The sequence below is a fragment of the Cibotium barometz genome, chromosome 31, assembly GCF_041138505.1.
Source record: "Cibotium barometz isolate CiBa-2024 chromosome 31, ASM4113850v1, whole genome shotgun sequence".
Taxonomy (NCBI): Eukaryota; Viridiplantae; Streptophyta; class Polypodiopsida; order Cyatheales; family Cibotiaceae; genus Cibotium; species Cibotium barometz.
The window spans coordinates 661,485-689,051 of record NC_141076.1 but is presented as its reverse complement, the minus strand read 5'-3'; the positions used below and the strand labels follow the sequence as shown (position 1 = coordinate 689,051).

General features: G+C 40.7%; 1 protein-coding gene across 4 annotated transcripts; it reads right to left on the bottom strand.

The window, feature by feature from the left end:
- Window positions 1–18,822: 18,822 nt before the first annotated feature.
- Window positions 18,823–24,220, bottom strand: LOC147620361 (ubiquitin carboxyl-terminal hydrolase 23-like). 4 transcript variants are annotated; one of them, XM_086824609.1, is made up of 9 exons: window positions 23,756–24,217; window positions 23,295–23,409; window positions 22,215–22,325; window positions 21,933–22,084; window positions 21,458–21,784; window positions 21,195–21,320; window positions 19,811–21,009; window positions 19,570–19,661; window positions 18,823–19,439 (listed from the first exon to the last, which is right to left on the bottom strand). In XM_086824609.1, exons 1-7 carry the CDS (start codon window positions 24,023–24,025, stop codon window positions 20,284–20,286), a joined length of 1,827 nt encoding a protein of 608 aa, XP_086680735.1. In that variant the 5' UTR covers window positions 24,026–24,217; the 3' UTR covers window positions 18,823–19,439; window positions 19,570–19,661; window positions 19,811–20,283. The 4 variants fall into 4 exon arrangements, with proteins under 4 accessions (XP_086680735.1, XP_086680737.1, XP_086680738.1 ...); XM_086824611.1 differs by having other exon boundaries at window positions 23,316–23,409; window positions 23,756–24,207; XM_086824612.1 differs by lacking the exons at window positions 23,295–23,409; window positions 23,756–24,217 and adding an exon at window positions 22,410–22,608.
- Window positions 24,221–27,567: the final 3,347 nt, after the last annotated feature.

Genomic DNA, 27,567 nt, shown 5'->3' with positions numbered 1-27,567 from the left:
CAGGCCAAAATAGGGTAAAACATAATCTTTCTTTTATTTCAGAGAGGGGAATAATTATAAGATCAGAAGGGGAGGTTCTTAGACCTATACACCTCAAAAGCTAGAGGGAGTAATCTTACACTTTAAAAGATTATTTGAGCAATTACAAAGCAAAACACTACGACATCACATTTGTATCATGAAAAAGCAATGCGGTCTTCGGTCAATGCATTAACTCAACCACACCTCATATGTACAGCAAGAGGTGCCATATATAGGTATGCTTAGAATAGAATATTTCATTCCATGAGTTTGTACACTAGGTATAGGTATGTTGATAGGTATAGGCTTGTACCAGTGGTAGGTTTTGATGAGGGACATAGTTTCTTTTCCCGAGCTTTGTCATCTTGCAGATGAGTGGATGTTGAGTGAGGTTGAGGATAATGGCATATATCCAAAAATCTGGATAGAAGAACTTGCCAGAAAAGAGGTCTAGAGTTTATGTCCATGGTGGTTAGATTATGCCAACGGGACATACCCCCTTGATGAGGAGGCCTTGTGGAAAGGTATTATCCATGCCTTGTTCCATGTAATATTGCATGCCTTGCTCCATGTTAACCATTTGTTGACGTAATTTTGTGAAGCAGATCTACATCAACCTAAGCGGTCTGGAGAGCTGAGGCCCTCCAAGAAACCTACAAGCCATGGCAAGAAAGGTGTAACCAGGGCAGGTAGTGGGGAAGAAAAAGATGCAAGTGGGTGAGGCAAAGGTGCAACTAATCTTGGCACCAAAAAAAAGGGTGGCAAGTCAAATGTGGAAAGAATTGGTCCCCACAAAAAAGAAAGAAATTCACAAAGAAAAGAAGGTTGTAAGCGAAGATGAGGAGGAGGATGATGATTTAGAGGAGGGCGATCACATGGAAGATGAGGAAGAGGACGAAGACAATGACACAAACACTTCAGACAGTCCTCCAAGTAGTAATGGACACTGACCTTCTTTTATAGCTGTTCTAATGTTTCCTTTAAAGCATGTGTTTAATTGTGTAACCATATTTGGTTTTTTTGTATACAAGTGTTTTGAAATATATCACCAAATCATATGGCTATTTTGGGAAACATCACTGATATAGCCGTAATGCACTTTATATCTTGAGTTGCAAGAGAGCTACCGTCACTCTGATGAGATAGATTTCAAAGAGGTATGAACCACAACTTTCTTTGCTTCTAGTATTGGGAAATTAAAAGAAAACTCTAAATTATTATTCAAACAAACGAGGTGTATGTCATGAGTGTGCAGGTAATAATGTTGATTGTTGGGGTATTTGTTCGACACCCACCAAGCTTCCAACCTCCAACATATATGAGAGTGAACGGTAAGGATGCATCTGCCGACGTCTGGGTTTACACACTATACTGACCTCTTGAGTGAGTCACTCTACCTAAAAGGAAGGCGTGTCACTCATATTAGGGGGACATATAATCAACCGCTACGGGGTGCAGCTAAGCAACCCGTTGAGTCTACAAGGTACCGAATAAACACTACGCATTTTTTATTGGTAATGATTTGATACAATGTAAGACATTGATCTTAAGTTTTGCTTCATTTTGGCAGGTGGCTCCTTGGTAATTTCTCACACAATGGAAGGGGAACTAGTACTAGATTGCTTTGCAGGGACTAGTGTCATGGCTAAGGCATGCAAGTAGCTTTGCTAACATTGTATAAGCAAAGAAAATGATTGGCTATGCTATGATCAGGAGTTTGCTCAGCTGCAAGATGTGTCCATAGACCTGGGTTCCACATGATCTCAAGGTAAAGAATCCAAGAAAATTATTCAAGCAAGCACGCAACCTCAAATTTCATTGGAGGAACCTTGGCGTGGACAACCCCAATGGTTTCCAGGACATGCTTCATATGTACCACGTGGTGCTACTTTTACATCTCGGCAACTTTCTTACTATCCACCACCACCAAGAGTAGAAATGATGCCAGCAATGATGCCATACCCTTATGGTATACCACAGCCTAACATAACCAACCCATATTAGTATCCAAATTGGGGGGGACCTCCACAACCTAACAGAAACCAACAAGATCATGCAACGTCAAGTAGTGTTAGTGCCGCACATGGATTATGAGCCATAGAGATGACCATGTCATTGGTTGCCAAAAACATTTATTGTTTTTTCCATGGATTTTGTATTCACTGTCTCATCATGTATGGAAGTGACTTTTATCAATATCTTGCAAAAGTTTAAAATGTGTTGGTGTGTAAATGTGTCAATATTGAGAGAGAGAGAGAGAGAGAGAGAGAGAGAGAGAGAGAGAGAGAGAGAGAGAGAAAGAGAGAGAAAAAAGTGTCCTATGTGTTACATGTGAAATATCTTGCAAAAGTTTGAAATGAGATGGTGTAAATGTGTCAATATTGAGAGAGAGAGAGAGAGAGAGAGAGAGAGAGAGAGAGAGAGAGAGAGAGAGAGAGAGAGAATGTCCTATGTGTTACGATTTCAACCAAGCACACTTATTGTTGTTTTCCATGGGATTTGTATTCAATGTCTCCTATATGGAAGATACTTTTATTGATCTCTTGCAAAGAGAGTCTACATGTAAATTGTGTGAGAGAGAGTGAAAGAGAGTAGGGAACAAGAGGTACCCATGTGTTACAATTTCAACCGCTTGCCAGTTTTGTAAGACTGCTCGCAGCCAAAAAAAAAATCACCTCCAGGTATGGGACAAGGATCTTATCCATCCAACTCTGAAAACTGGCATAGGCATTAAGCAATCAAACAGGCATCACTCTATAGCAAATCACTCCCCATGGAGTAATAAAACTAGTCTTTTTATGATCCTCAAGAGCTATTCTAATCTGATAATTTCCACTAAAACCATCACAAACTGAATACCTTTTATGCCCTACTACCTGATCCAAAATTTCATCCTGAAAGAGAAGAGGGTAATAATTGCTCTTTGTAGTAGCATTCAGTGGTTTATAATCCACACAAACTCTCCACTTATTTTCTTTCTTAGGTACAATAACTATAGGAGACACCCACTCTACATCATCAATTGGATATATAAAACCAGCCTGTAATAACTTAGTGACCTCTGTCTCCAAAATCTGCCTTTGTATTGTCCCTAATCTCCTTAATTTTTGAGTTGTCTTAGCTCCCTCCTTTAATTTGATCTCATGAACAACACTAGATGTACCACTCATTTGAGTATAGTCCTTAGAAAATATCTTGGGGCACCTGTGAAGTAGTTCTTCATATTGTTGTTTTTCCTCATTGGTCAAATCATCTACAAGCATTCGCATAAGCTCATCCTTTGGAAAATTGGGCTTCACAGCTTGAGCACCAACCAACTCTGTTGTATGGTTAATCATCTGCACACCACAAATATCTACTTCCAACTCTAACAGAATCTAATCCATTTCTGATTGCCTCTATCAGTTTCATCAGAGGAACCAATAGAGTAGTCATCATAACTATTAAAAGAAGATGAATCAGCTCCTCTCTTTGTTTCCAACTTCTCCACAATCTCTAAAATCTTACCTGTTTTCAAATCATATCTAATTCTCCTTTATTTGGGCATGTCAACAAATAAAGGAGTACATCCTCTATACCAGTACTATCTATATCTCATTGCAATAAGCCAAGGTCTTCCCAAGATGATGGGATATGCCCTAACCCTAGCTAGCATGACATGTACATCAATTACTACCTTTTGTCCAAGCACACCCAAACATTTAACTTTTGAATCGTTGGCCATGTTAACACTGAATATGGATTTACTTCACTTCCAAGCCCAAATCATGAAATGCTTCCTTTGTCATATCACACACGTGGGCTCCACCATCTATATACACATTTCTTACTTTCCTGCCGCCCTGAATCCAGACAACTATAGGTAAAATGTCAGACACTCTACTTAGTTGAACAAAATTAGCCTAGGGTCTGACACTTGCACGCTTATGCCATTGTCTTCTTATGCTAGAGTTTAGCTGCAAAAGCTAACCATATGTAATATCTACCTTCTTATGCTTCACATCTACTAGGAGACTGTAAGGGGATTCCCCCTCACCCAGATGAAAGTCATCCATACCAATTTTCCTCCTTCTGGCTCTAGCTCTCCCTTGGTTGTTGGATTCTAGCTTCTCCATGGTTGTCTTCCCTTTTTCTCTTTTCTTCTTGGCCCTTATTTCCTTATCAGCACCTTCTGACTCCAACCTTTGCAACTTGGTTCTTTTATTAGCCAACATGTCATATTCATCCTCCTCCTCTTCGATGGTTTCAAGCATGTGTACGTTCCCCAAAGGGCCTTGGGGTTTCATTTGCCCTTGTACTGGTCCCTAGTTTCGGCATTATTCGCTTCCCTATTGCTGACTCTGACTCCTCTGTTACCTTGCGGCCTCTAAATAATCCGATATACACCTCCTAGGTCTCTCCTTGGCTGAGGACATTATGGAGCTATATGCCCTCTCTCCCCATAGTTGTAGCACTGAAAGTTCTCCATCCTATTCCCTTGTGGTCTCTCTCCATGTGGTCTTTAGACCTGGTTCTGAATGACCTACATGGCAAGATTTAGATTCGTGAGTCTGCTCAGTTAGCCTCTGAATCTCCTGATGCAGACCTTCCTGACGTATGTTTGACTCTGCAACCCTTGGAATCTCGACACTATGATCTCTTTCTACATGAATATCAATAGGTAAAGGCTCAACCATATTTCCACAGGTATCACGGTCATATCTAGCTAACAAACCTATATCCCTTTCTTTTTGAGCCAGCTCCTATTTGTGCACCTTTTTCTTCCATTGCTCTGATGCCAGCCTAACTGGCTCATCATAGGTATCAGGGTCTTTCAGTTCAACTTTATCCTAATAACTGGCATGCAGCAATCCTATAAATCTATCATTTTTTAAGAAATTAGGTGGTATCTTATTTTCCCATAATACCCTCACAAGCCTTCTGCGCAGACCCCTTCAAACCTGTTTTACAAAAGTAACAATCTCTTCCTCCTCCCTTAGTATAGCCTACTGAGTTCCTTCCAAAGGTCCTCTAGACTTTCAATCTCCCTGTACTTTCTTCTTAATGCATTTCTCAAGTACTCCCAATTACCCCTCTACTCTTCTGTTAACACATCTTCATACCATTCCTTGGCCGCTCCCTCCAAAAGCAATCCGATCATGCATGCTTTATACGCATCATCATCCCTATTGTTTCTCAATGCTTCCAACATAACTCTCCTCAAGAACTAAGTGACAACTTCTCCCCTCTCACCTTTGAAATCATCATATGCAAAATCAACCACCATAGGTCCTAAGGGGACCTACCATTTTTCGAGCTAAAACCCACGAGCTTCCGAGCTAAGGTATCACAAAAGAGGAGTAATTACTAACTCTCTAAGAAAAATCACATGATCCCACTAGCATATTTATCCAAGAAATATGGATATATTATTAAATTATGTATTTTTTACATTCCAAGATAGAAACATTGATATTACATGATGGGTTAGAAAACAAGCACAACTGAATATTAGGAGTTACATGTGAGGGAGGCATGGAGAGAGACTGGTGGATTTAAGACACATGAATGTAGGCATATGTAAAGGAGATCATGCCCATGCAAGAGACTTCTCTCTATGCACTTAATCAATAAAAGTAGGAAGGACAAAGAGTTCATGGGTCTATAGAGGAGATCATCCCTAAATAAATAGTAGGATAGACTTAAGTAATGTCGCTGAAAAAAGCATAAGAAATAGCTTTTAAACTTATCCAATTGTAGATCTAGATCTTTATTTTTTTATTTCATAGTAAATCATGTTTTCGGTAAGATTTAACCCATTGAATGTGCTCAAATGCCATTTTCCCTTCAATTTGAGTGGCTGGATTACTATATTTGGACATTGGATGTGAGATTTATGGCAATTTTGAAAAGTTGCCCCAAGTACTTTCGCCAGTGAAAGTACTTGGGCTTGCCTTCTTTCACAAGCTATCCCAAGAACTTTCTCTAGAGAAAGTACTTGGGCTTGCTTTCTTTCACACACCAAGTTATCCTAGTTCATGCGCATGTAGAGGAGATCTTGATATCTTAGGGACTCCTCCTTAAGTACTTTTCCTAAGTAGGAAGTAGAGAGAAAAAGGAGGTCATGGTAATGTAATGGAGAACATAGCCATGCTAGGGACTCTTCCCTAGGTACTTTCTACAAGTAAATAGTGAGGATATGAAGGTCATGTGTGCTTGTAGAGGAGGCAATGCCAAGAAATTCTACTGAACATATATCCCAACTAACCCTCCAGAGAACATCAGACATACATTCATAGTTGTTCTATCCCAACAAAATCAATCAAACTAACTCAAACCAAGCTCCATATCACAAATTCATCAATCACAATAGAGATTCAAGATTTGAACTCTCAGCACTCTTCACGAAAACAAAGACAGACTTTGTCTCAACACCCCTAAGACATGGGTTCAAATATATCAGAAGAACACACTAAAAGCTCGAGGATCCTTCACAAGTAGACCCCAGAAACTACTCTCCCAAAGCATCAACTTCACCCACGAATTCACACTGTAATGAATTTACAACCACAAATTGTAGGTCCTCCCAAATAGACATAAATTAGCACTCAGTTGACTGACAACAGCTACTACAATTGAACAAAAAACTAGACTGTCATGTCTCTAACAGAGTCCCCACACAAAAATCATAGGGAAAACACCTCCTATCTAATTCTCTAGTCCATGGTGCATTCTCTACTCTGGCTTATCCAATTTCACCTCTGTTGCACTGAAATTCACTTCTGTAACCTTCGAAGACTGTAATACCTTCTGTCAGGTAGTTTTTTCACTATAGTCACTTCTCTCACCTCACTCCATGCTCCTCACTTTCTTGATTCCATCTTTTGTCTCCCTAAATATTGTATGCCAACCCACACTAGCCCTAGTCATGGCAGGATTGACACCAAAAATGTTGAGGATAGCCATGGAAGTAGGGAGGGGATCATTCACTAAGTTTGACAGGTCCATAGACCCCATACCTCATCTGGAGATGTTTAACCAGATCTATGAGGCATTTGGCCATGTGGAAGATCCGGTTAATAGGAGTACCTTTGGCCTCACCCTCGATGGAAGAGCAGGAAAGTGGTTTTGATCACTAAAAGTAGAAGACAAGGCTACCTTTGACGCCTTGAAAGAGGCCTTTGAAGTAGGATATTCAAGACGAGGAACTCGATGGAGTCTGATTGAATAGTTGCATAACGTAAAACAGAAAGAGGGAAAATCCAGTCGGGACTAAATCAACCGAGTGAGATATCTCTATTCTCGCTTTAACGATAGGGACAAGTTCTCTGATGAAAGACCGATCGATCGATTACTAGAGGGACTTGAAGATGTAGCAATCGTGCATATCTCCCTATATGCTCTGGGCCATACCTCCTTTAAGCAATACTATGTAGAAGTGCTCTAGATTTCAAGGATAATTTCAAGGGAACTCGTTCTCAAAAATTGTATGAGGGCACTTCTAAAGGTTCCTTCAGAATCACAAGCACAAAATTGGAAGGAAAGGGAAAACAGTCCTCTTTAGGACAATAGGTGGAGCAGCTAGTAGCTACACTAATGCATAAAATGACCCAATAATGGAGAGTAGGCCAAAGCCGTGAGTGACCAAGTTGGGCAACCTCATCTTTACCCCAAGAGAGAGCTAATGTTATGCCCGATTTGTCAAGCAAACCACACTAGTATGGAATGTCCACATTTGCAACCTAAACCCACTCTCTATTGCGCTTATTACTGGCCAAAGATGGGACAATCACAAACCTCAAACTGCTACCACCAAAGAGCTGGACAATCGAGGCCTCTACCGCTGGCCTTGCCGCCTAATCCAAGGCAACCGTTGGCCTTGCCAACCCTAGCACAACACAATGCACCTCAACCTGTCCATGAAGTGGCCCCGCAAGGAATCCTTAGGGTACCCAAAGTACCCTTGCCACCCGCAATCCTTCCACCACAACCACCATTACCTCGAGTGACCCATGTTCACCAGTTGACCCTGATGAAAATCTTTGAAGAATGTGAGGAGGGAGAAGCTGTTACAACACCATCTTCAAACCTCCTGATCCAAGTAGCCTACCCCCGCAAATCCTGAGTCATTATGTAATGGAGGGTGAGCATATGTAGCCTGTATACCTACTAACTGCGACACCACAGGGATGATTTTTGAACAGTATGTCTAAATGACCTCCTATGCAATGCTATCACTATGATGCACCTCATCAAATAGCTGAGTGTCTGATCAAGAAAGGGATGGTGAGTACTCTTGTGAGTGCTCCCACCTTAACTCCCTTATACACAAGTTGTGGGATATACCATATGTACAAGGATTTCCCATTAAAGACAAGTGCAATGGGGAGGGAAATGAAGCTAAACCAAGTACCAGCATTAACTTGTTGAGCATATAGGATGGCTTCACCCATACAGTGCCTCTGAATACAATCACACAAATGCAAAGTAGGAGGAGAGACACAACCCATGTTGATGCCACCACCAAAGCATCTACTTTACAGAAGAAGGAAACCCTAGGAAACGAAAGGATCTTATCTCCTAAGGAGGTTCCTGAACAAGCATGAGCAACTAGGCACTCTCGAAAGAAAAAGGCCACAAAGATTGGTAAGGGAGATAGCCATGTTATCAATAAAAACTAGGTCCGACAAGGAGATAACTACCAATGTGTCACCTTCCTCATCTAATAAAGAAAAGAGACTACCATATGCCCCTCAAGCAAGAGAGAAAATAGACCCCAATCATCTGCCCGAGAAGTTGGCCGAATATCCAAAGCCAATTCAGGAGAAGGGGGGGCTAAAGGCCGCTTAGGAGTCAGTCTAGGATTGCCAAGCTCGATTGGAGAAGAAACCTCAAACTGTTCAGACTGTAGGAAGTTCCTCTATGCCTAACTTAAAACCAATTGAGGAAACCCAAGACCTTAATAGAAGTCCCAACCACCAAGCACTCCCTGAGAACCTCCCCCAAGAGGTAGACCCAAAAGCCATATCATTCCCTCAACAAGTGGACCCTATTCTTGTGTATCTTAATAATCTGAGGAACGAACGCCCAAGAAGATCAGACACACTGAAGTTCACATCCCTATACCCCACACCTTGAAAAGCCTAAGCTTGAATAGGGATAACCATATTCATGAACCTATGCCCATTCCAAGAGATATTGCATGTCTCTCTTCCTTTCTGTCTTCACAAGTCAAGTTTCCCATTGGCACCTTACTTCAAGGTAGCCTAAGTCTATGGGAAGGATTTAAAGGATTGGATGGAAGGAAGTCTCGGAGCAATAATGGAAGAACAGGTGGAACTAGGAAGTTATAATGACACCAATGAGGGAGGATCCATAGAACTAAACAGAATTACCAGTATTCCTACGGTCCAAGTGAACAATTTAGGAAAGTATTTTGAAGAAAAACTCAACACAACACTGGCCTTAACTTTTGATGGAACTTCAAGTCATCACCATCCTAGATAGTGGGGTAGTAGTGAGCATTGTTACCAAGCAATGCTAGGAAAAATAGGGAAAACCTCCTATGGATGACACCGCATTGATTGTGAAACTAGCTGATGGAGCCACCACGAAGCCCATATGTCTTCTGCGAGATTTGAAGATTATGATTCTCGAAACCAATTTTCGACACACCTTTGTGGTGATGAACTTTGGCCAGTATCTTGTTTCATGAGATTAAATATTAGGACGCCCTTTATGAGAGAGAAACCACGATGATCCATGACAAGGACATGGATCACATTTACATTTTAAAAAAAGACCGAACGCTAAAGTTTAGCCTACGCAATTGGAAGATCCATCCAATGAGTGGGGGATCCTTGGCAGAAGATTCAGTGACTCTGTGAGATCCACGACAGTACACTCATGCCAAATGTGCCATAAAACGTTGGACGATGAACGTGATAGCATGGAATTTGCACCTCTCTCGGAGTCGAAAGACTCTAAGAAATAGATGCATATCCTTGCTACCATGGTGGACATACTTCCAAAACGCACGGGTATAAGATTTGCCACGGCTCACGAGCAGCAGGAGATCACATCCCTCTACATGCTCAACGCTATGTGTATGCCTGATGCTACGAGCCATGAACCTGTGAGCACCAAAGAGGTAAGGCCATTACGAGAAAATTCCACCCACAAGACCCTTAAAACAAAACGGCTTCATATGAAAGGAAGCTTACGGCTTCCTAGTAGAGTTGGAAGAACCATGACCACAAAAAAAGAAGAATCAGCTGATTCCCAAACTGAACCCCCAATGCTTTGCCGCTCTACATGATGTTGAACACGAAATAAAAAGTTGGCACTAGCCAAGAGAGAGGCCAAAAACAGATTGAGATGAAAAAAAATAGCACAACGAGAAGCCAAGGAACAGTAAAGAAAAACTTAGAGGCCAACAAATCACAATAAACATGGCTCAGGAGTAAACCTTAAGGAAGAGGACTAGGAAGTGATGAAAGAAAGAGCAAACACATGTTGTAGGCCCAAAGCACAAACTATAGAAGGCTAGAAACAAATTATTATTGTTGAAAATGAGCACAAGGGAAGCCCGTAGTGCTTACAAGCATAAGAGACTGTCTCTATAGCCAATGACCTTCAACAGATATGCAAGAATGAGATGAAAACTGAGGGGAAGGGTGAGCACCCTTATATATCCCTCCAATGAGCTAGTCGGCCAACTGTATAGTAAGCCGACAACTATCCTGTAGCATAAAAATGCTATAAAATGCCTTAAAATGGTAGAAAACCCCCAAATAATACCTACTAAAATATGCAAATGCAAGGTCTCATAAAATGACCAGTACAAGAATGAAAAGGTGTATGTAGACTCTCTAGGATGATATATATTCCAGCAAGTGAAACCTGCCCGTTTGTGGTTAAGAATGACCACTCTAACAAGTTTCACTCAAAATTTAGCACTGGTTGATATGGGTGCTAACCATAATTTAATGTCCTATCATACGTGGGAGTCTCTTGGGAGGCCAGCCTTACTCCACACCCCAGCCACCCCGTCGCCTCGCATTCTGTTAAAGTGCTTTGGTGGTGTTAGAATTTTATTTCACATTGGAAATAACGCCTTGGAAGGAAAGTTATGTCATGCCTACAGGACAATGTAAGAAGAAATCCTTATGGAAAGAGGATGGATGGGCCAACGGTCCTAGTTGCACTCATTCTGCCAAACACAGGGTGTGGACCGCTTCTACCAACTATGTTATGTTAAAGGGTCCACACCACTTCCATAACCAATGGAGCTCCACATTGCGTATCATTTTCCATGCCGCCTCAACAAGCTACATGTTCATCAAGGCTGCCTAAAGCTGCCCATCACTTTGCCCTATCATCTGGCTACTACGGATCAATCCCAAACTAACCACTTTATCTCGGGTGGGGCCACTAATTCCATGGTGTATCTTGGACTATCCATGTAAGATTCCTTCCTCTAGCTTTTGAGATGTAAAGGTGTAAGAACCTCCCCTTCAGGCTCTGTAATCATCCCCTATTTCAGAATGCAAGAAAACATTGTTTTCCCTTGTTTTTTGGTCTAGAGAGAGGTAATACAATTTTGAAATATTTTTGGATAAGTAGTTTCTCCCAATCCATAGGAAGAGATCCCTTGAAATAGAATTTCAAAAAGAGTTTTCCAATGTGCATTAGAAATTAAATGATTATGTGTACTCGACATCTTAGCCTAGGGGTACATAATTTTAGAAAAATTCTGATTAAGGTCCAAAGAGTGTTCTAAAGGACCAATAGGGTTAATCCAAGTGTTAGAATAAGAAAAATACAAAGAATAAAAGAAAATCTCCCAAAAATGAGTAAATTCTCACATAAGATGAAGAGTTGACTACTAGTACTGGGGTTTATTAGTATATAAAAATTTTGAGATTTATTAGTTATAAAATAAGATTTATTAGTAAAAATATATATAATTTTGACACCTCAGGAAGGGGGAGGGGGATCATGAAGGAGGCACCTAGAAATCACATCAAGGGAGTAATTTTTAATTCAAAAATATCATAAAGTGGCTACATATTTCATGTCTCCTCTCACCTCTTTCAAACTAGATCAAAAAGTGGGCAAAACTAGTCTAAAACTTGTCCAAATTGGATCAAACTGAAGTTGGAAGCCTCTAGATCCCAGTTTCCCTCACCTATAAATAGACCCCCATTCCTTTTGTATTTTCATATTGGAGTAACTCTGCTAGTGTAATTTTCAGTTTAGTATATTTCCATTATCTCTCTACCTTGCCTCTCCTTTGTGAAGCTTTGGAGCTTCACTAATCCTCTTCTTCTCTTGGAGATTACCCTCTTCTTCTTGGTGGCCAAGCTTTCTCTTGTGGGCTTCACTTCTCTCTAAAGAATCAAGCCAAAAACCAAGGGTAAGCCTAAAACAATGGTGTTTTTCTTTCTTGTTCAATGGTAATCTTCTTCCCAACCTCTCTAATGCTTGGGAAGCATTTTATTTTGTGGCTTTTCTCTGAAAACCGTGTTTTTCTTGATTTATGATGAATTAATGTTTATGTTTAATCTTTGGTTTATGCATAAACTAACTTTTATATTAAAAATAGAATTTTGAGTATTTTCAATTCATAGGTAATGTGGGAAAGTTATGGCAAAAGTTTATCAGTAGAAAATGAAGGTTTATGCATAGTAAATTTTATTCTAAAAGTGTAATTTTGGGCATTCTCAATTCATAAAAAATGCGGGAAAACTATGGCAAAATTTTATCATTAGAAAATGAAGGATTTGCATAGACTAATTTTTATATTAAAAGTGAACTTTTGGGCATTCTCCTTTCATAGAAAATGCGGGAAAACTATGGTAGAATTTTTATCATTAAAAATAAATAAATTTTATGCATAATTAAGTTTTATGCTAAAAATGGAATTTTAAGCATTCTCATTTCATAGAAAATATAGTTATGGTAAAATCATTATCATTAGAAAATGAAATTTATGCATAAATCATTTTTATATTAAAAGTGAAATTTTGAGTATTATCATTTCATAGAAAATGTGGGGAGGCTATGGAAAAATTTATATCATTAGAGAATGAATTTATGCATAGTTAATTTTATGCTAAAAGTGGAGTTTTGAGCATTATTCATTTGCTAGAAAAATAAAGAACGTGCACAAATTTCTAGATTCATTCTATTTATGAGAATTATGGAAATGATTCATTGAGATAAAAATGAATTAGTGTTTATGCTGAAAAAGGAAATATGGGTATAATTGATTTTGTAAATCCCATGAAATCGTATGCATAAATATTTTATTCAAAAAGAGGAATATTGAGCATATTTTATTTTGGAAAATTTGAGAGAAGAATGTGGAAATATTCATAGAAATGCATCATGAAAACAGGGATAAATTTTTAATTAGAAAGAGGAATCACGAACATAATTGACTTTTGGAAATACGTCTAGATTCTCGAAAAGTAGAATCTTGGGTACATTCTGAACGGGAAAAGGATTTCCCAGAAAAAGACCAGAAACATGCATAGTTGGATGGACGTAAATAATTGTGATTGGCTTATTCCTAGATTCCCTAGAGCGCACCCGCATGGGAAGTTGTAATTATGGCTCAAAGGCACGAGCCAATGACACATGCTTCGGCAAGGCTAAGATAAGCTCTTGACTTTAAATATGACAAAATTTTGAATGTTTTAGTGCTAGTACACAACAAATAATTGAGTTTGTGTAGCTTTACTATCATGAGTATGGAAAAAAAATTGAGCATTTTAGTGCTACTACACAACAAATATTTGAGTTTGTGTACCTTTACTAGTCCATCCAATTCATTTGTGAAATATATAGTAAAATGCAACTAGTAATGTAATGACTATCAATTATAGTAGCTATATTACGAGTCATTATCTCTTCTTATGAAATTTATGTTAAATTGTGGTTGTATTACTAATAGTCATCTATTCATGTGGTCTTTTGAGCTAGTTTTTTTGCTTGTGCTCTTTTTCATTAGTAGTGTGAGCAATGATTACTAGCTAGCACTACTTGCACTATTAAACAACACTACTTTACTAAATTGCTAGCTAGTCACTAGTAGTGCTTCTTTGCCTTTCTAAGTGGCAGTTCTACCTCTCACCATATCATTGCTAGCTAGCATTTCTAGGACTACTAGGTAGCAATCTAGCACTAATAATTAGCAATATTGAAATGTTATTTACTAGTGCCTTGGTGTCTTTTTCTTATCGGTAATCTGTGTAAGATTTTGCAAACGTTAGGGAAATCTGAGAGATATTAATTAAGCTAGATAACCAAAAATAATGCTACAACTTGCTCCATAATTCAAATAGCATGCTATTATAGAATGCCTCATACATTTCATGTGAAAGACTATACATTTCACCCTCATCCTCAATATGTTCCATTACAACTTGCTCCATAATTCAAATAGCATGCTATTATAGAATGCCTCATACATTTCATGTGAAAGCCTATACATTTCATCCTCATCCTCAATATGTTCCATTAGGAATTTAGTAGCTTACACAAGATGCAAGTATAAAAATATGTGTGGTTGAGTATCAAGAGGATAGTCGGTGGTAACCATCTTTCCATCCATAGAAGACACCCTTCTCAACATACAAGCATGGTGTAATGATGTTCCCCATCCATCCATTTGCTCTAATATTGCTAGCTCCTTATTTATAGTGCACATCATGATATAGAGATCTATCCCCTCAACACTGTCAACTTAGGCATTGACTACAAAGTTATCTTCAATGTAAAGAGCATGGCCAATTATTTAGTTGTAGTGCTCTTCATAACAACATTATCAACTTAGGCATTTACTACAAAGTTATCTCTAATATAAAGAACATTGCTCAGCATATCATATCATGATGTTCTATTGCATATGTAGGCTCATCAATGCCCTCTTCATCACTACTCATGTCATCCATGTAGATTAGCATGTGATATTCATCTTGCAACACGTGCTTTGTCACATCATCTTCACTCTAAAGACCCTACATGCATGCATTACATTAGCAAGAGTGCAAGGAACAAGACACGGGGACACGTTTCCAATCCCACTTTTTTAGCTCTATCCACATCTCATTTTAGTTTAATCCACATCTCATTTCTTGATCTCCCAGAAAACTTGGGTTCCTTATTTTTCCTTGGATGGGTAGCTAGATTGGGCCTCATGAAACATGTAAGCTCACTACATTTGGTACTCATTGTAGCTTCTCCCCATTTACCTTTGGTTTCTCCTATCTCAACAATGTCTTCATCACAACAACCCCTTCCCTATCAATCTCCCCCCCTTAACATGGCTAGAGCCAAAACAAATTCCATGCCATCTTCAAGCTTGTCGGCTTAGCATATTGTGCAAAACGAAAACCCATGTGATGTGTTTGATCACACACAAACATGTCACCACAATGCCACTAGCATTCCCTCAAATGCAGATGAGTAACCACCCCAGAGGAGTGATCAAACAATCAACACCATTAGGCAAAGGCTCATGAGTCTCACTAAGGATGAAAGAAAGCTTCGCAACAAGCACTTGAGAAGCAATAGTCAAAGGATTACCTAACCATTGGATCACAAGGAACTTCGTGGAAGGGCCTCATCATTTACGGTTTGGGTATTCTCAGGAACAAGGGTACCTATTCAGGTCATGTGCCTCCCCACTTTGGGTAAGGATGATGTACCAGTCTTCTACTCCATTTAGGCTAGATGGCTCTTGGAGAGAAGTCTTGAGTAGGATATCATTGAGGGTCTGGTGGTCCGGCCGATGAGAGTGCTCGACAAGGCAAGAAAGCACATCTATATAGATCCATCTCAAGGGATGATTACGCACTCTTGGAGCCTCTAGTTATATTATAGGTGTCCTATCAGATACTTGCACTAGACCCCAATGAGTGGGAGTGGAGGGATGCTTTTAAGCCCATGAAAAGCATACCCTTTTTCAGATACACTATGCGAAACACCACACACTTGGTTCTGGGACAAATCCAAAGATTCCCTACTTCTAGACAGCATTGGGAGGCTTATAGGATCAACCTTGACATTTAGGGAGAATTTTGGCGAAGGTTGTGACATTTGTACAAGGAAACAAAAATTTCCTCTTTTATTTGGCTCTCTACGTGGTGGACTTGCCATCAACTAGTGGAGATTGGTAATTGGTTCTAGAGCTGAGGTTGTCTAACATGTGCAGAAGCTTCAGAGACAATTTGGACATGCACAATGTGTCCATTATTCCAACCACCAAGGTAAAATGGAAATGCATCGCCCTCTTTTATGAAAGAACAGAGGATCTGGACTACAATAGCACACCTTTTTGGAAGGATGAGGAGAGATGCCTACATTTGTTTTGGTGCTATTGTTTGGTTGACACAGTCGAGCCTGCAAATCAAGTTTTGAAGCGATGATGCGAGTTACCGAGGGAGTGGGTCAATCGATAAGAGATACGATGATGCGAGTTACCGAGGGAGTGGGTCAACGATGTCTTCTTCAAGATAGGACAAAGTTAGGCTACGTACCTCCAACACAAAGTTTAGACACTATGGGAGATTATTGCTGGCATCCTAGTGTGGCACATCTGGAAGGCTAGGCCATGAAGCGAACTTTGGCTTATGATACCTAGTGCATTTGCAAGATTTGGTATACAACATTATCCCCACGCTCATGGCCTCTTGGGCCAAGATTCATGGATTTTCGAGGGCCGCACAAAGAAGGCGGCCAATTTATGAGAGAATGGCATCATGGCATTTTTTTTAACTCTCATATGGGACATTGCTCGCAACACAAGGCATCCGATTGGTCAAAATTTCCCCCTTGCTTGGTCTGAAATCTACCTTTTTGTTTTGAGAAAAATCATACTTCGTAGAAGTCACATTTCCGTGGAAAAAAAAAATCATAGGAGTAGCTATCCATAGGAGTAATCAAACAATGAACAATCCATTGGAGTAATCAAACAATGAACGCCCCCAATGCACTTTTCTAAACCAACAATCAAACCTAGCTCCTCATTCTTGCATGTCACTTATCCTTACATGAAAATACGATATCACAACCAAGACAATCATTTTCTCTTTTAAAATCATAGGAGTAGCCATCCATAAGAGTGGTCAAACAATCGACACCCTCGATGCACTTCTCTAAACCAACAATCAAACCTAGCTCCTCATTATTGCATGTCACTTAATCCTTAAGTCAAGTTACGATACAGAGACAATCATTTTCCATATACAATATTACTTGAGATGTAAGCAATCCACAAATCATGATGGTATCGCAATTACCCACAAACAACCACAATACAAGCAAATCTCATTGGATTCAATGCCATGATCACATTTTCCGTGGACTTGGTCAAAGATTAAGCCTCTCCATATTGCTAGCTATGGATGTAGTAGTACAATGTGGATCCTAATTACTCAATGCATATAGTCTCAGGCTAGTTACACAAAACTATCACTCCAATAGTTTCACCCTAGTCACACTGTTTCATTATAATTTGTACCAATCTCATTTAGACAGCGAATCTTTAATATATGCAATGTCCTACAACAAATGGCATGTTTTGCCCAAGCAATTGGGACCCCTCTGTCTGTACATCTAAACCAATTCACAACTTTCAAGGGTTTCAATGTTAAGAAGAATGTCACAATAATTAGAATGAAGTTCCATGCTTGGCAACAATCTGGATAGACAACCCCTTTCAATCATTTATTCTAATAATCTTCAATAGGCAAATGGTAGCCTCAAATATTGACAAAAAGGAGCTCTCCACCTCAAGAAATGACCCCACATCATTTTGGCAGCTTGTTAATGTAATGTGCACACACCAAAAGGTCGTCCACCAAAGCATGCAACACCAATAGACCTACCCGCCATGAGCTAGCAGGCCATGAAGAGAAGATTGTCGACCACCGCTATGTTTCATCCCCCACGAAGAAATGCAGCAGGACCCTATGAATTGACCTCTCGCAAGCCACACAACACACAAGACCATATGAGCATGCCCACCCATTAATGGTCACCCAAGTCCAACGTTAACCCACTGCTCACCCATTAATGGTCACCCAAGTCCAACGTTAACCGACCACTTGTTAAATTAGAATTGTTCCATACAAGCCAGTGGCTTTCATCAGGGTGCACAACGCCCACGACTAGCCCAATATAATTTCATAATCGATTGCCAGTACAACCATCAACTTACACACCACCGCACATTTCCAGGAGCCCAGGACGAAGGGCTGCTGGCTTTTTGACACCCTAGTCACACCAGCCTTGATGTGCACTCTTAATAGGAGGTTACAGTGCAATAACTTAATGTATGATTACAAGTGTACTTCCCTACTCAAGTATCATGAAGGCCTCTTAACATTCTTCTCCAAAGAAATGATAATACTCGAACCAAGTTGCTCACTGTTTGAAAAATTGGAAGTACCACCCAGGTAGGCTATTATTTTTTTATGAGGGGAGCTGAAAATAAAAACTCAGTAGATGTAACATAGGATAAGGCCTTCAAATCTCAAAACCACCTCGCAAACAAATCATCACCCTGTGCATCCCAAACCACGCATGATACCAACTTGCAAGCTCAGCAATCAAGGTTGGATAACACACATTATGAGGCCACCCCTTCTAAAAAAATGGGCAATATTTGGGCCATACACATAGGGGATAATTGTCTAATGCTCGACTCTCCCTTTGCCTTAATACCTCAACTTTTACCTGAATAGCTTCCACATTTCTCGCACAAATGAAGACTCGTGCTCCTAAGACAAATATTCACATGGACACCATAAATATCTGAATCTATCAGCATATTTTCGTTCTTATTCATGAATCAGTTTCTGCTTAAAAACAAGTTTATTACAAGACCTTTGACCATGTAAGACAGGCACCCAAAGGACATAAATATTATGCATACACACCACTTCTTCATTCCTAGATTTGTGTTCCTCGACTACTTTTGCATAGTGTTGGTATGACCTAGAGCCTAAGGGGCAGTATATGCAGGCTGACAAGAGCGAGCTTAAGCATAGTGCATGGGAACATCTCCCTGAAGGAACGGGACCATCCTTAAACTCTTAAGGAAGGATTTTTAGATAAAACCAAATTCACAAAAGAATTATAAAGGGGGGATCTTTCCACATTTAGCTTTAGTTCTTGGACCAGAAAGTGAGTGAACCAACCCGAGCTACCTGAAAGGCTTGAAAGCTGTACTGAAAGCACAATGCCCAAACACAGGGGACTTAGCCCTGTTGATTACATCATGAGCTGTCGTACACACAGGTCAACAGCATGTCATTAGAGAACACAAAAGGGAAGGGAACAGACATGCTCCAGGTTTAGGTTACCAAACCCCCAACCACACTAATTAATGTGAGCAGTCCCACATCATTCATACCAGTTATCCAAACCTACAGCAGACACGCAAACTGAGAATTAGGCCAACTGCAGCAGAAACCACAGGGCCCTATTTAGTACAATATTATGCATGCTAAGCCAGACTGACTTGACTTGACGAGCGCAACAATGTGCATCACTTACAGAGGCCCTAAGTATGTCTGTTCCATCCATTTCACCTCCTGTACCCAACTCCTCCATGCCTCTCCACGCTTGGTCACTTGCTCAACAGCTTCCTTTAGGAATAAGAAAAAGTAGATTTTTCAGAAACAGGAACTTTGAAGGTCAAATATATTGAGAGCGACAGCACCGCTTAATTCTTTAGGTCTTGCTGATAACATTAAAAAGAAAGTATAACAGATCAAAATAGTATAGGGAGAGTTACTTGAAGTGTTCCTTCAACCTGACTTGTGTTGTGCCAAGAGTCGAAAGAGTAGATAATTGCGTATTAACTGTGTCAAAAATGTCTACAGAAATGTCTCTTCAAAATCATTTTGCAACCCTATGCCTGCCACGTCTTTTTGAGCCAAGAACTCAATTTGATGCCAGCAACAGCTTAAAACAAATTGCACAGTTGAGAATTCATGCAGCCCCTGATGGTGTACTGAATCCATCCCTTCTCTGTCTCAATCTCTTCCTTCTCTTGGAATGTGGGGACTCCTGCCAGAATACCGTCATCATTTTTTGAGTGCCCATCACAGGCTGACATTATTTCAGCCCTGCCAATCAACTCACCACTCATCCAAAACACGGCCAAGTGAGCCAGGCTGTTATTAGAAGCCTCTTGCAATTCACCCCTCTACTTCATCCCACTGGGGCACCGCAAAGTCTTCATGTAGGGTTTCAAGAGTAGGCATGCTAAAGTGGAGACCAAAAACAAGACCAGAAACAGAACTTAGCACACATGCAAAGGATGCTCAAAGCATGCTGACCAGCTGCTTCAAAGAATGTATTCCTTACTACAGGAGCTGCAGCATCAAACAGTGAAGACCGGATTTCCTTGCTTTCTGATTCTGGCACTGGCAACATGTTTCTGTCATACCCAGATTTCTGGCCATTTTCTGAATGCTCATTGACATCACCTCCATAAGTATCATCATCCAAGCAAATATGTGCACTGGACTGATTCTTTTCAGGCCCATCTTCAACATGACTTCGGCAGACTAGCTCCACTAGTTGGTTTTCCGCGATGATATCTGGCTCTGGACATGAACTACCTATCAGCTTCACCGCATTGTACCAAGAACTTTGGGAGAGACCATTTGAAACCCTTGCCTTCAGATCTTCATCTGTATCCAGGTTTTCATTGGCCTCAGCAGAAGCACTTGTGCTAGAGACTCCATTTGTCTCCAAAACTGCTTCTGTGTGCAGGTTTCCTTTGACCTCCACAGCAGCAGTCTCACTAGAGACTCCATTCATCTTCAAACTATTACTCTCCCCCTGAAGGTCAGCTGCCATGGAAGTATCCCTGTTGCTTCCATGGTACTGATTGGTATTCACCAATTTGGTGCCTTTGGTATTCCTCACATAGAAAAGTATGTACGCCTTCTGTTCAAGCACGGTCCTTTCGCTCACCTGGGAAACCTGAAAGCCATTGACAAATCAGATCATAATGCATCCTGCCATGCCTAGTACAGGTCACGTGTAGTACTTTTGTCAACAGTCCAAGAAAAGAGGGGGAGATTCTATGTGTAACAACATTACTGTACACGTCCACCCCCATAAACCAGCAATGGCCAAGGCAACGTGTTGGAGAGCATGATACATACCCGGCTGTCATCCATGACATGCCACATACCCATGGCAGTGCGCACAAAACAGTAGTAGTGTCCGGAGTGGGTTGACCAACCCGAGTGTACTAAGACGGCATATAAAGAGTATTTCAAGTCATCGCCCTGTAACACACAAAAGCATAGTACGTACCAAAACAATCATTCCAATGGCCACAGCTCTGCAGTAAGTGGGCACTATATGAAGTAAGATGGTATGTATACAACAACGCCAGTGCAAGACAGTAGCATGAAGACCATACCTCTCCCCCATTCACAAATGACTTCAAATCTAGTGTCCTGTCAAAATGGACTTTCTTGTCTATCTTTCCCCCAAACCCTCCTGAGCTGCTGAATCGCTTGAATTGTACTGTCAGAACAGGAGGTGCTTTGTCAACTGTGAATTGCTTCAAAGCTCGAACCTTAGCCTTGCATTTGCTGCATTGATACTTGTTGTCTCCATCCAGAACTTCCACTGCTGTGAAGCGAGCCAGAGCTTTCTGCAAAGAATCTGCTCTCACAACTTCAAGGCTCAGATCCAGAAAAGGATCATATGTGTTGGAACAATGCGAGCACTGGGTGCACTTCACCTGCATTTAACCCAATAATAGCCTGATCATGCATAATACATGCACAAGCACAAGCACGCACCCACCAATGCTGCATGCATGTAGGCATATGGTGCTGCAAAACAAAAGTAGCCCTAATAATAGCTAATGAGGTACAGCACTCTCATACCTGGCTTCTAAGCCGTCCCCCAAACACAGTTTCAATGAGGCTTTTACCACCAGATAGTTCAACAGAGCAGCATTTCTGCAATGCCTCAATCAGATACCTCATGTACTCATGAGCATCCTCTTGGCGCCACATTTGAAAAGACCGTGAAATGCCTGATAAGGTTTGCAATCAAGGAAGCACAAAGTACAAACCATGCTGAAGTGTTGAAGCAATTTCACAAAAGACCATGTAAACCAAAAGCTTTAGAAAGAGGGAAAAACCAGAAACAAAGATTTCGGATACACCGCAGATTTTTGACAAGGTAGGTGGGAGAAACAATCCTTCCATGAGATGCCAAAGCTTCCTTCACATGACTCTCCAAGGCGCACATCGCACAAAAACCTGCAACTTGGCCTGTAAGGGGAGAAACCGTTAGATCATACTTGGCATGTATGAATGACAAAACATGTAACTATACGTGGAAAAAAGAAAAATCACCGTCGCATAACTTGAAGATTAATTGCATGTGTGACCAAAAAACTGTAACTGGATGGAAACCATTTAATGACCTTACATACATTATTCCTTCATCCCAGTTTTGCCTCTCACAAAAAGAATCACAAGGATTTCTCAGTATAAAAGCCACCAGAGTCCTCCCTGTTCTCTACAGACCCTTGCCAATATCTTGGCCTGCTTGTAAAGCCTCAATAAACAATGGAAAGGCTAGAACACATAGTCGAACAGCCTACAACCCATCTCCTCAAGTCCAATCATCCCTTCCCACCCACCCCCCCCAAGAACGAGTAACCCCATGTTCCCGGCATTACTGTATCCCGTACTTGTACTTGGAAGTCCTTGGACTTGGATTCACAATCTCATGCTTCATCTTTATTAATCAATGTATCCATGGGCCTTGATATATTGTCTTAAGCATGTATGCAGGTATAATATTGAGAAACTGATGGCCTTACAGCTAGTTTGCATGCATTGCGAAAACAGCTAATTGGCCAAGAGTTAATGCTCGAATGGCTGCTTCGATGAGCTATCAATGGCCAGCAAAAGCAAACTCAACCAGCATGAATTTTGTAGTGTGTTGCAGCCCTAATTATAACCTTATAGGCAGCCCTAATGTCATCAATCAGCCATTTTTCCAACCAATGTAGACACCTTTTCATGCACGTGGGCATTGACCTTGGGCATTTTAGAATCCTGTCACATTTTCCACACACCCCCGGATAGCCCATTGAATGATTTGAATGAAGGCCCATGCAACCCGATCCTTACTTAAACATGCTAATCTCTGAGGACTTTCACAATTAACTACCTTAATCAATGTGGTCAAATATCAATTTATTGTTCCAGTAGTTTATAAGCGAAGCTTACATGAGCTTTTATGCACCCCACCTTGCAAATGCGCTGCAAGGGGCGGAGTGTAAGTAAGGCATTGGAGAACCGAATTGAGGAAGCATGTGTTTCCCAGATTTGCCAAACCAGCCCCCTGATATGCACAAAGGCCAAGACAATGTAAATTAAACCATCTGCAACGAAGCATAGGTCCGTACAAAAAGAGACCCTAAAATGAGTCCCTGCACGCAGACACAAAACGAAACCCTGAAATGAGCACTTCTGCATATAGAAGCAAGATGAAACCCTAACATGAGCACGTGTGCAACAAACTATCAACATCGAACCCTCTACATGTAACAGTCGGTCAGACGAGCAGTTCTGCAATGTTAAGACTCAAGATTGAGATAATGCGCACTTCTGACATAAATAGAGAATAGAGATCGCAGATTCAAACCCTAAAGAGAAATTTTCTTCGAAGATCGCATGGCCATACTCACAATTCTATGCACAGGCATGCTCTGCAGCTGCCCGGGGTGCATGCCAGGGCTCTGATCTGCTTCATACTGCGAGGCCAAGGGTTCCATGGAATTGAGCGGTATAAGAGAAGGTGAGGAGGAGGAAGGCGAGGAGGCTGATGGGTGAAATAAGATCCGACGAGGAAGGATGGAGGCCATCGAAGCTGCTGCCGCTGCTGCTGCGTGCGAGAAGCCATTAGCGATGGAAACCCCTCCTGCCTGTGCAGACTCCTGGGGAGCGGCCAGCACCATAGCTGAAACACTGTCGAGCTCCACAAACTGCGAAAAACCTAACCCTAATCAGAGCAGAGAAGGCAGGACAGGAGCTAACCCTAAGCCTAACCCTGCACCTGCACTGAGACGGGAGGCAGGCCTTCAATGAAGAGAGAGAGAGAGAAACTCTTCTCTCCCCCGTGTCTTTCTCTCTCAAGCCTGGCACAACCCAATCACGAGAGCACATGGCCAGCTTTTACGGCCACATGTCAAATCATTTTGCCAATAATTAGACATGAAGATGCCCGCGAATATTCGTTGATAATGGTATTTCAATTTCCTCGTGTGCTTCCCTTTTTGTGAGGTTTCTCCTATGAATACCCTTTCCTCGTGTGCTAGTAACAATGGAAGCTCCACGGGAAAGTAGTAGCCAAAACAGTTTCTTAGGAAGCTGTTCAAGCTCACAGTGTAACGTATGGATGATGTATCTTTTAACGATACTAATGTAAAAATATATTTTGCATTAAATACCCTTTGTAAGTTAGGCCTATGGTGAGTGAGAACATGTAATTTCAGTACCCACGCTCTCTCAAAAATATCGTGCTCTTCAATGCCCAATGCCCACCCATGCACAGGGTGGAAGGTGTCTCATGAGGCAGGGGTACATCGATCATAGGGTTTACACATCTACTAACACCTTTTACACATCTACTAACACCTACCACACTCCCACATTCAACGATTCTTGACATCCCACTTTGAAAAAACAAGATGCGCATGAATGCACAATAACACTACCACATGTGAAATATATGTTGGAACTGTGAGTGTTTTTTATATTTATACTTCCTTTTAGACATCGTGTCTAGGCAAAGCTCCCGCATATGCATCATATTGTGGACACTTAACTTCACCATAATTGATCCAAGCTAGCCAGCGACATGGAAGAAGATTAGCCATGAAGTTGTTTCAACTTGTCAATGAAGTCCCTTCTTTTCTCCCATGAGTCTGGGGTTTGACAATGATGAAAATAGGTACACCCTAAAGTAGTCCTCCCAAGGTACAAGAATGGGATATATATATATTAACTTTCTCATGAACCAATGATAAGCCATCCAATTCAACAATATTTAAAATGAAATGTTGCCCATTGAAGCATAAGTGCTTGCATTGTACCTTGTATTTGTACTAAAAGCAGGAATTGAAGCCCAAGTGCTTGCAGTGTAACTTGTACTTATACTAAAAGCAAGAATTGGCTATTTTATGATAAAAACAATTGCAAAAGATACTATCTATTCATGCTCCAACAATCATGTAAACCGAATAATTAATTTGAATTGAATTGGTCACCAAATGCTTCTTTATAAGCTGAATTTTTTACAAAAATACACCTTCTTACAAAGGTGATTTCTTTGACTTTTAAGTTCCAATTGAGCTCGTATTTATAAGCAAGTAGATCAGAATGTCCTCTTCAACTATGTAGCACAAATGAAAGTCAAATTATGTATTGTTTTAGAGTAGCAAGCCCTTCTTAGGCCATCTATTTTGAGATGCCTGTAATAATTAGTGTAGCCCATTGTTAAGCCTAAGTTGAGATTTAAAAAGAAGCGTAGCAATAACATGATTAAGGTCTTGACATAATGCAATTTTGTAAGATCTATCAAATAGATTAGGAGAACCCATCCTTTTTTCACCAATTTATTAGTTACAAGCTTAAACTAGATAATAGAAGGAAGAGAAAATGGCAAACACTTAACCTGGGCACTACCCTAAGCATTGATACCATGTAAATTTTATGGTGGATAATATAGTGTGAGATCTCAAGACACAATGAAGAAGACATTAAAGGCACTCCAAAATATAGAGTGAAACAAGTTTAAAAAACGCTACATGTATTTTCTTCATAAAAAAGATTACATATTTATAGCCTTAAAGAAAGGCACCTTTCCTCTTTCTTTCCTCTTCCTCTTTCTTATATCTAATCTAAGCCCTATAATAATTAGGCCAAAAATTGAATGCAGGTGGAAGCATGAAAGGGTGTCTAAGAAAGTACTCTTTTGGCCAAAACAAATCTAGTACTATGACTACTTTTTAACTATGGGAGTAGAGTGTTTTTTTACTTTAAGCTTTTTACTCTACCTTTAGATTCCTCCATGCATGTCCACGCGCTGTCTAAAAACGACGGGGAGGAGAATTAAATTTCTCTCCTGCTCCCACCCTCTCCTCTCTCTTTGCCCTATCCTATTTCTCTCTTTCTCTTTGAGAATCTTTCTCTTTGAGAAAGTCTATAACCTGCTTGCTACAAGTGGATGGAAGATAGCTAGAGGTGTGTACGCTGCAATTTACAACAAGCGATGGGGAGATTTGAATTCCTCTCCCGCTCTCCCACCCTCTCCTCTCTCGTTACCATATCTTATTTCTCCCTTCCATCCACAAGATAAGTCTGCAATCTAAGGGAGAATTGCTATTTTTCATCAAAGGTAACTTGAGGGAGACCTACTAAAGCCTTGCGAGTTACTAAAGTTAAATAAGCTTTGTTGTTCTTTAATCCTTAAATGTGTGTGTTCTTTTCATATACCTCAAAGTGGTGGCTAGCATGCTTGCGCTTCTTCTGTGGGGTATGAGTCAAGACTTCATAAGATGAACCCGAATGGGCGGGGCAACTATGAGAGTTGGGGGAGAGAAAGCAGGCAAGAAGCTAAGAGAAATAGGGGGAAAATGGTAAGAGTTCGGCTAGAGAGCAAGAAGAAAAGTGAGTGAAATGAATGGCCTAGATTTTCAAGGAAGGTATTCCTATGGCTTCATAGAGGTACGAGCATGGCTTCATAAGGGTACGGCCATTGCTACAAAAAGGGTACGGCCTAGATTAGGCATTTTCTTGACAAATATGTTCGGCTAGGGCAAGATTTTGTTGGTGTGTTGAATTGGAGTTGAAGCCAAGGATATAGGCATGGAAGCTCGAGGGAAGTAGGCAATGTGCCATACCTACCATGGGCCAGGCCTATGCTGCCTGCCATGGTCCCCCCCATCCAAAGATGTACTTCAAGGGTTGGCGTTGTCAAGGTTAGTTGTAGGTGCATGTGTTTATACATGTTGTGAGATGTGAAAAGTGAAAAACAATTATGATGCCGGTCGTGAAATATACATGTAATGTGCATGGGCAATGGGCAGAAGGTGTGCATATGTGGGTGCACCATGGCTTGCATGATAGAAGCTTGCATGGATGACAGTGACTAGGGTTCCCTCTTGCAACTTTTCCAACATAATTGCTTTCTTCTACTCTCTTTGGTGCTTTCTTTAACACTTATTTGACATCCCTTTTTCTTGGGGAGTCAAGATCATTAATTTATTAGGGGCATGGCCACAAACTTGCGCATGGTTATACCCACAAAGTGCAAGGGAGCCGGGTGCCACCTACAATATATCCATGAGCTCAGCATGTAATAAACACATAGACATTGTTCCTTTACCCCATGGTATGACCCATCGTCACTCAAGACCTTCCTATAATCAGCAAGACTTGCATGCCTCATCTTTGACCACCACACCCATTTAATCCACCTTGCCCCTAGCCCCAGTGC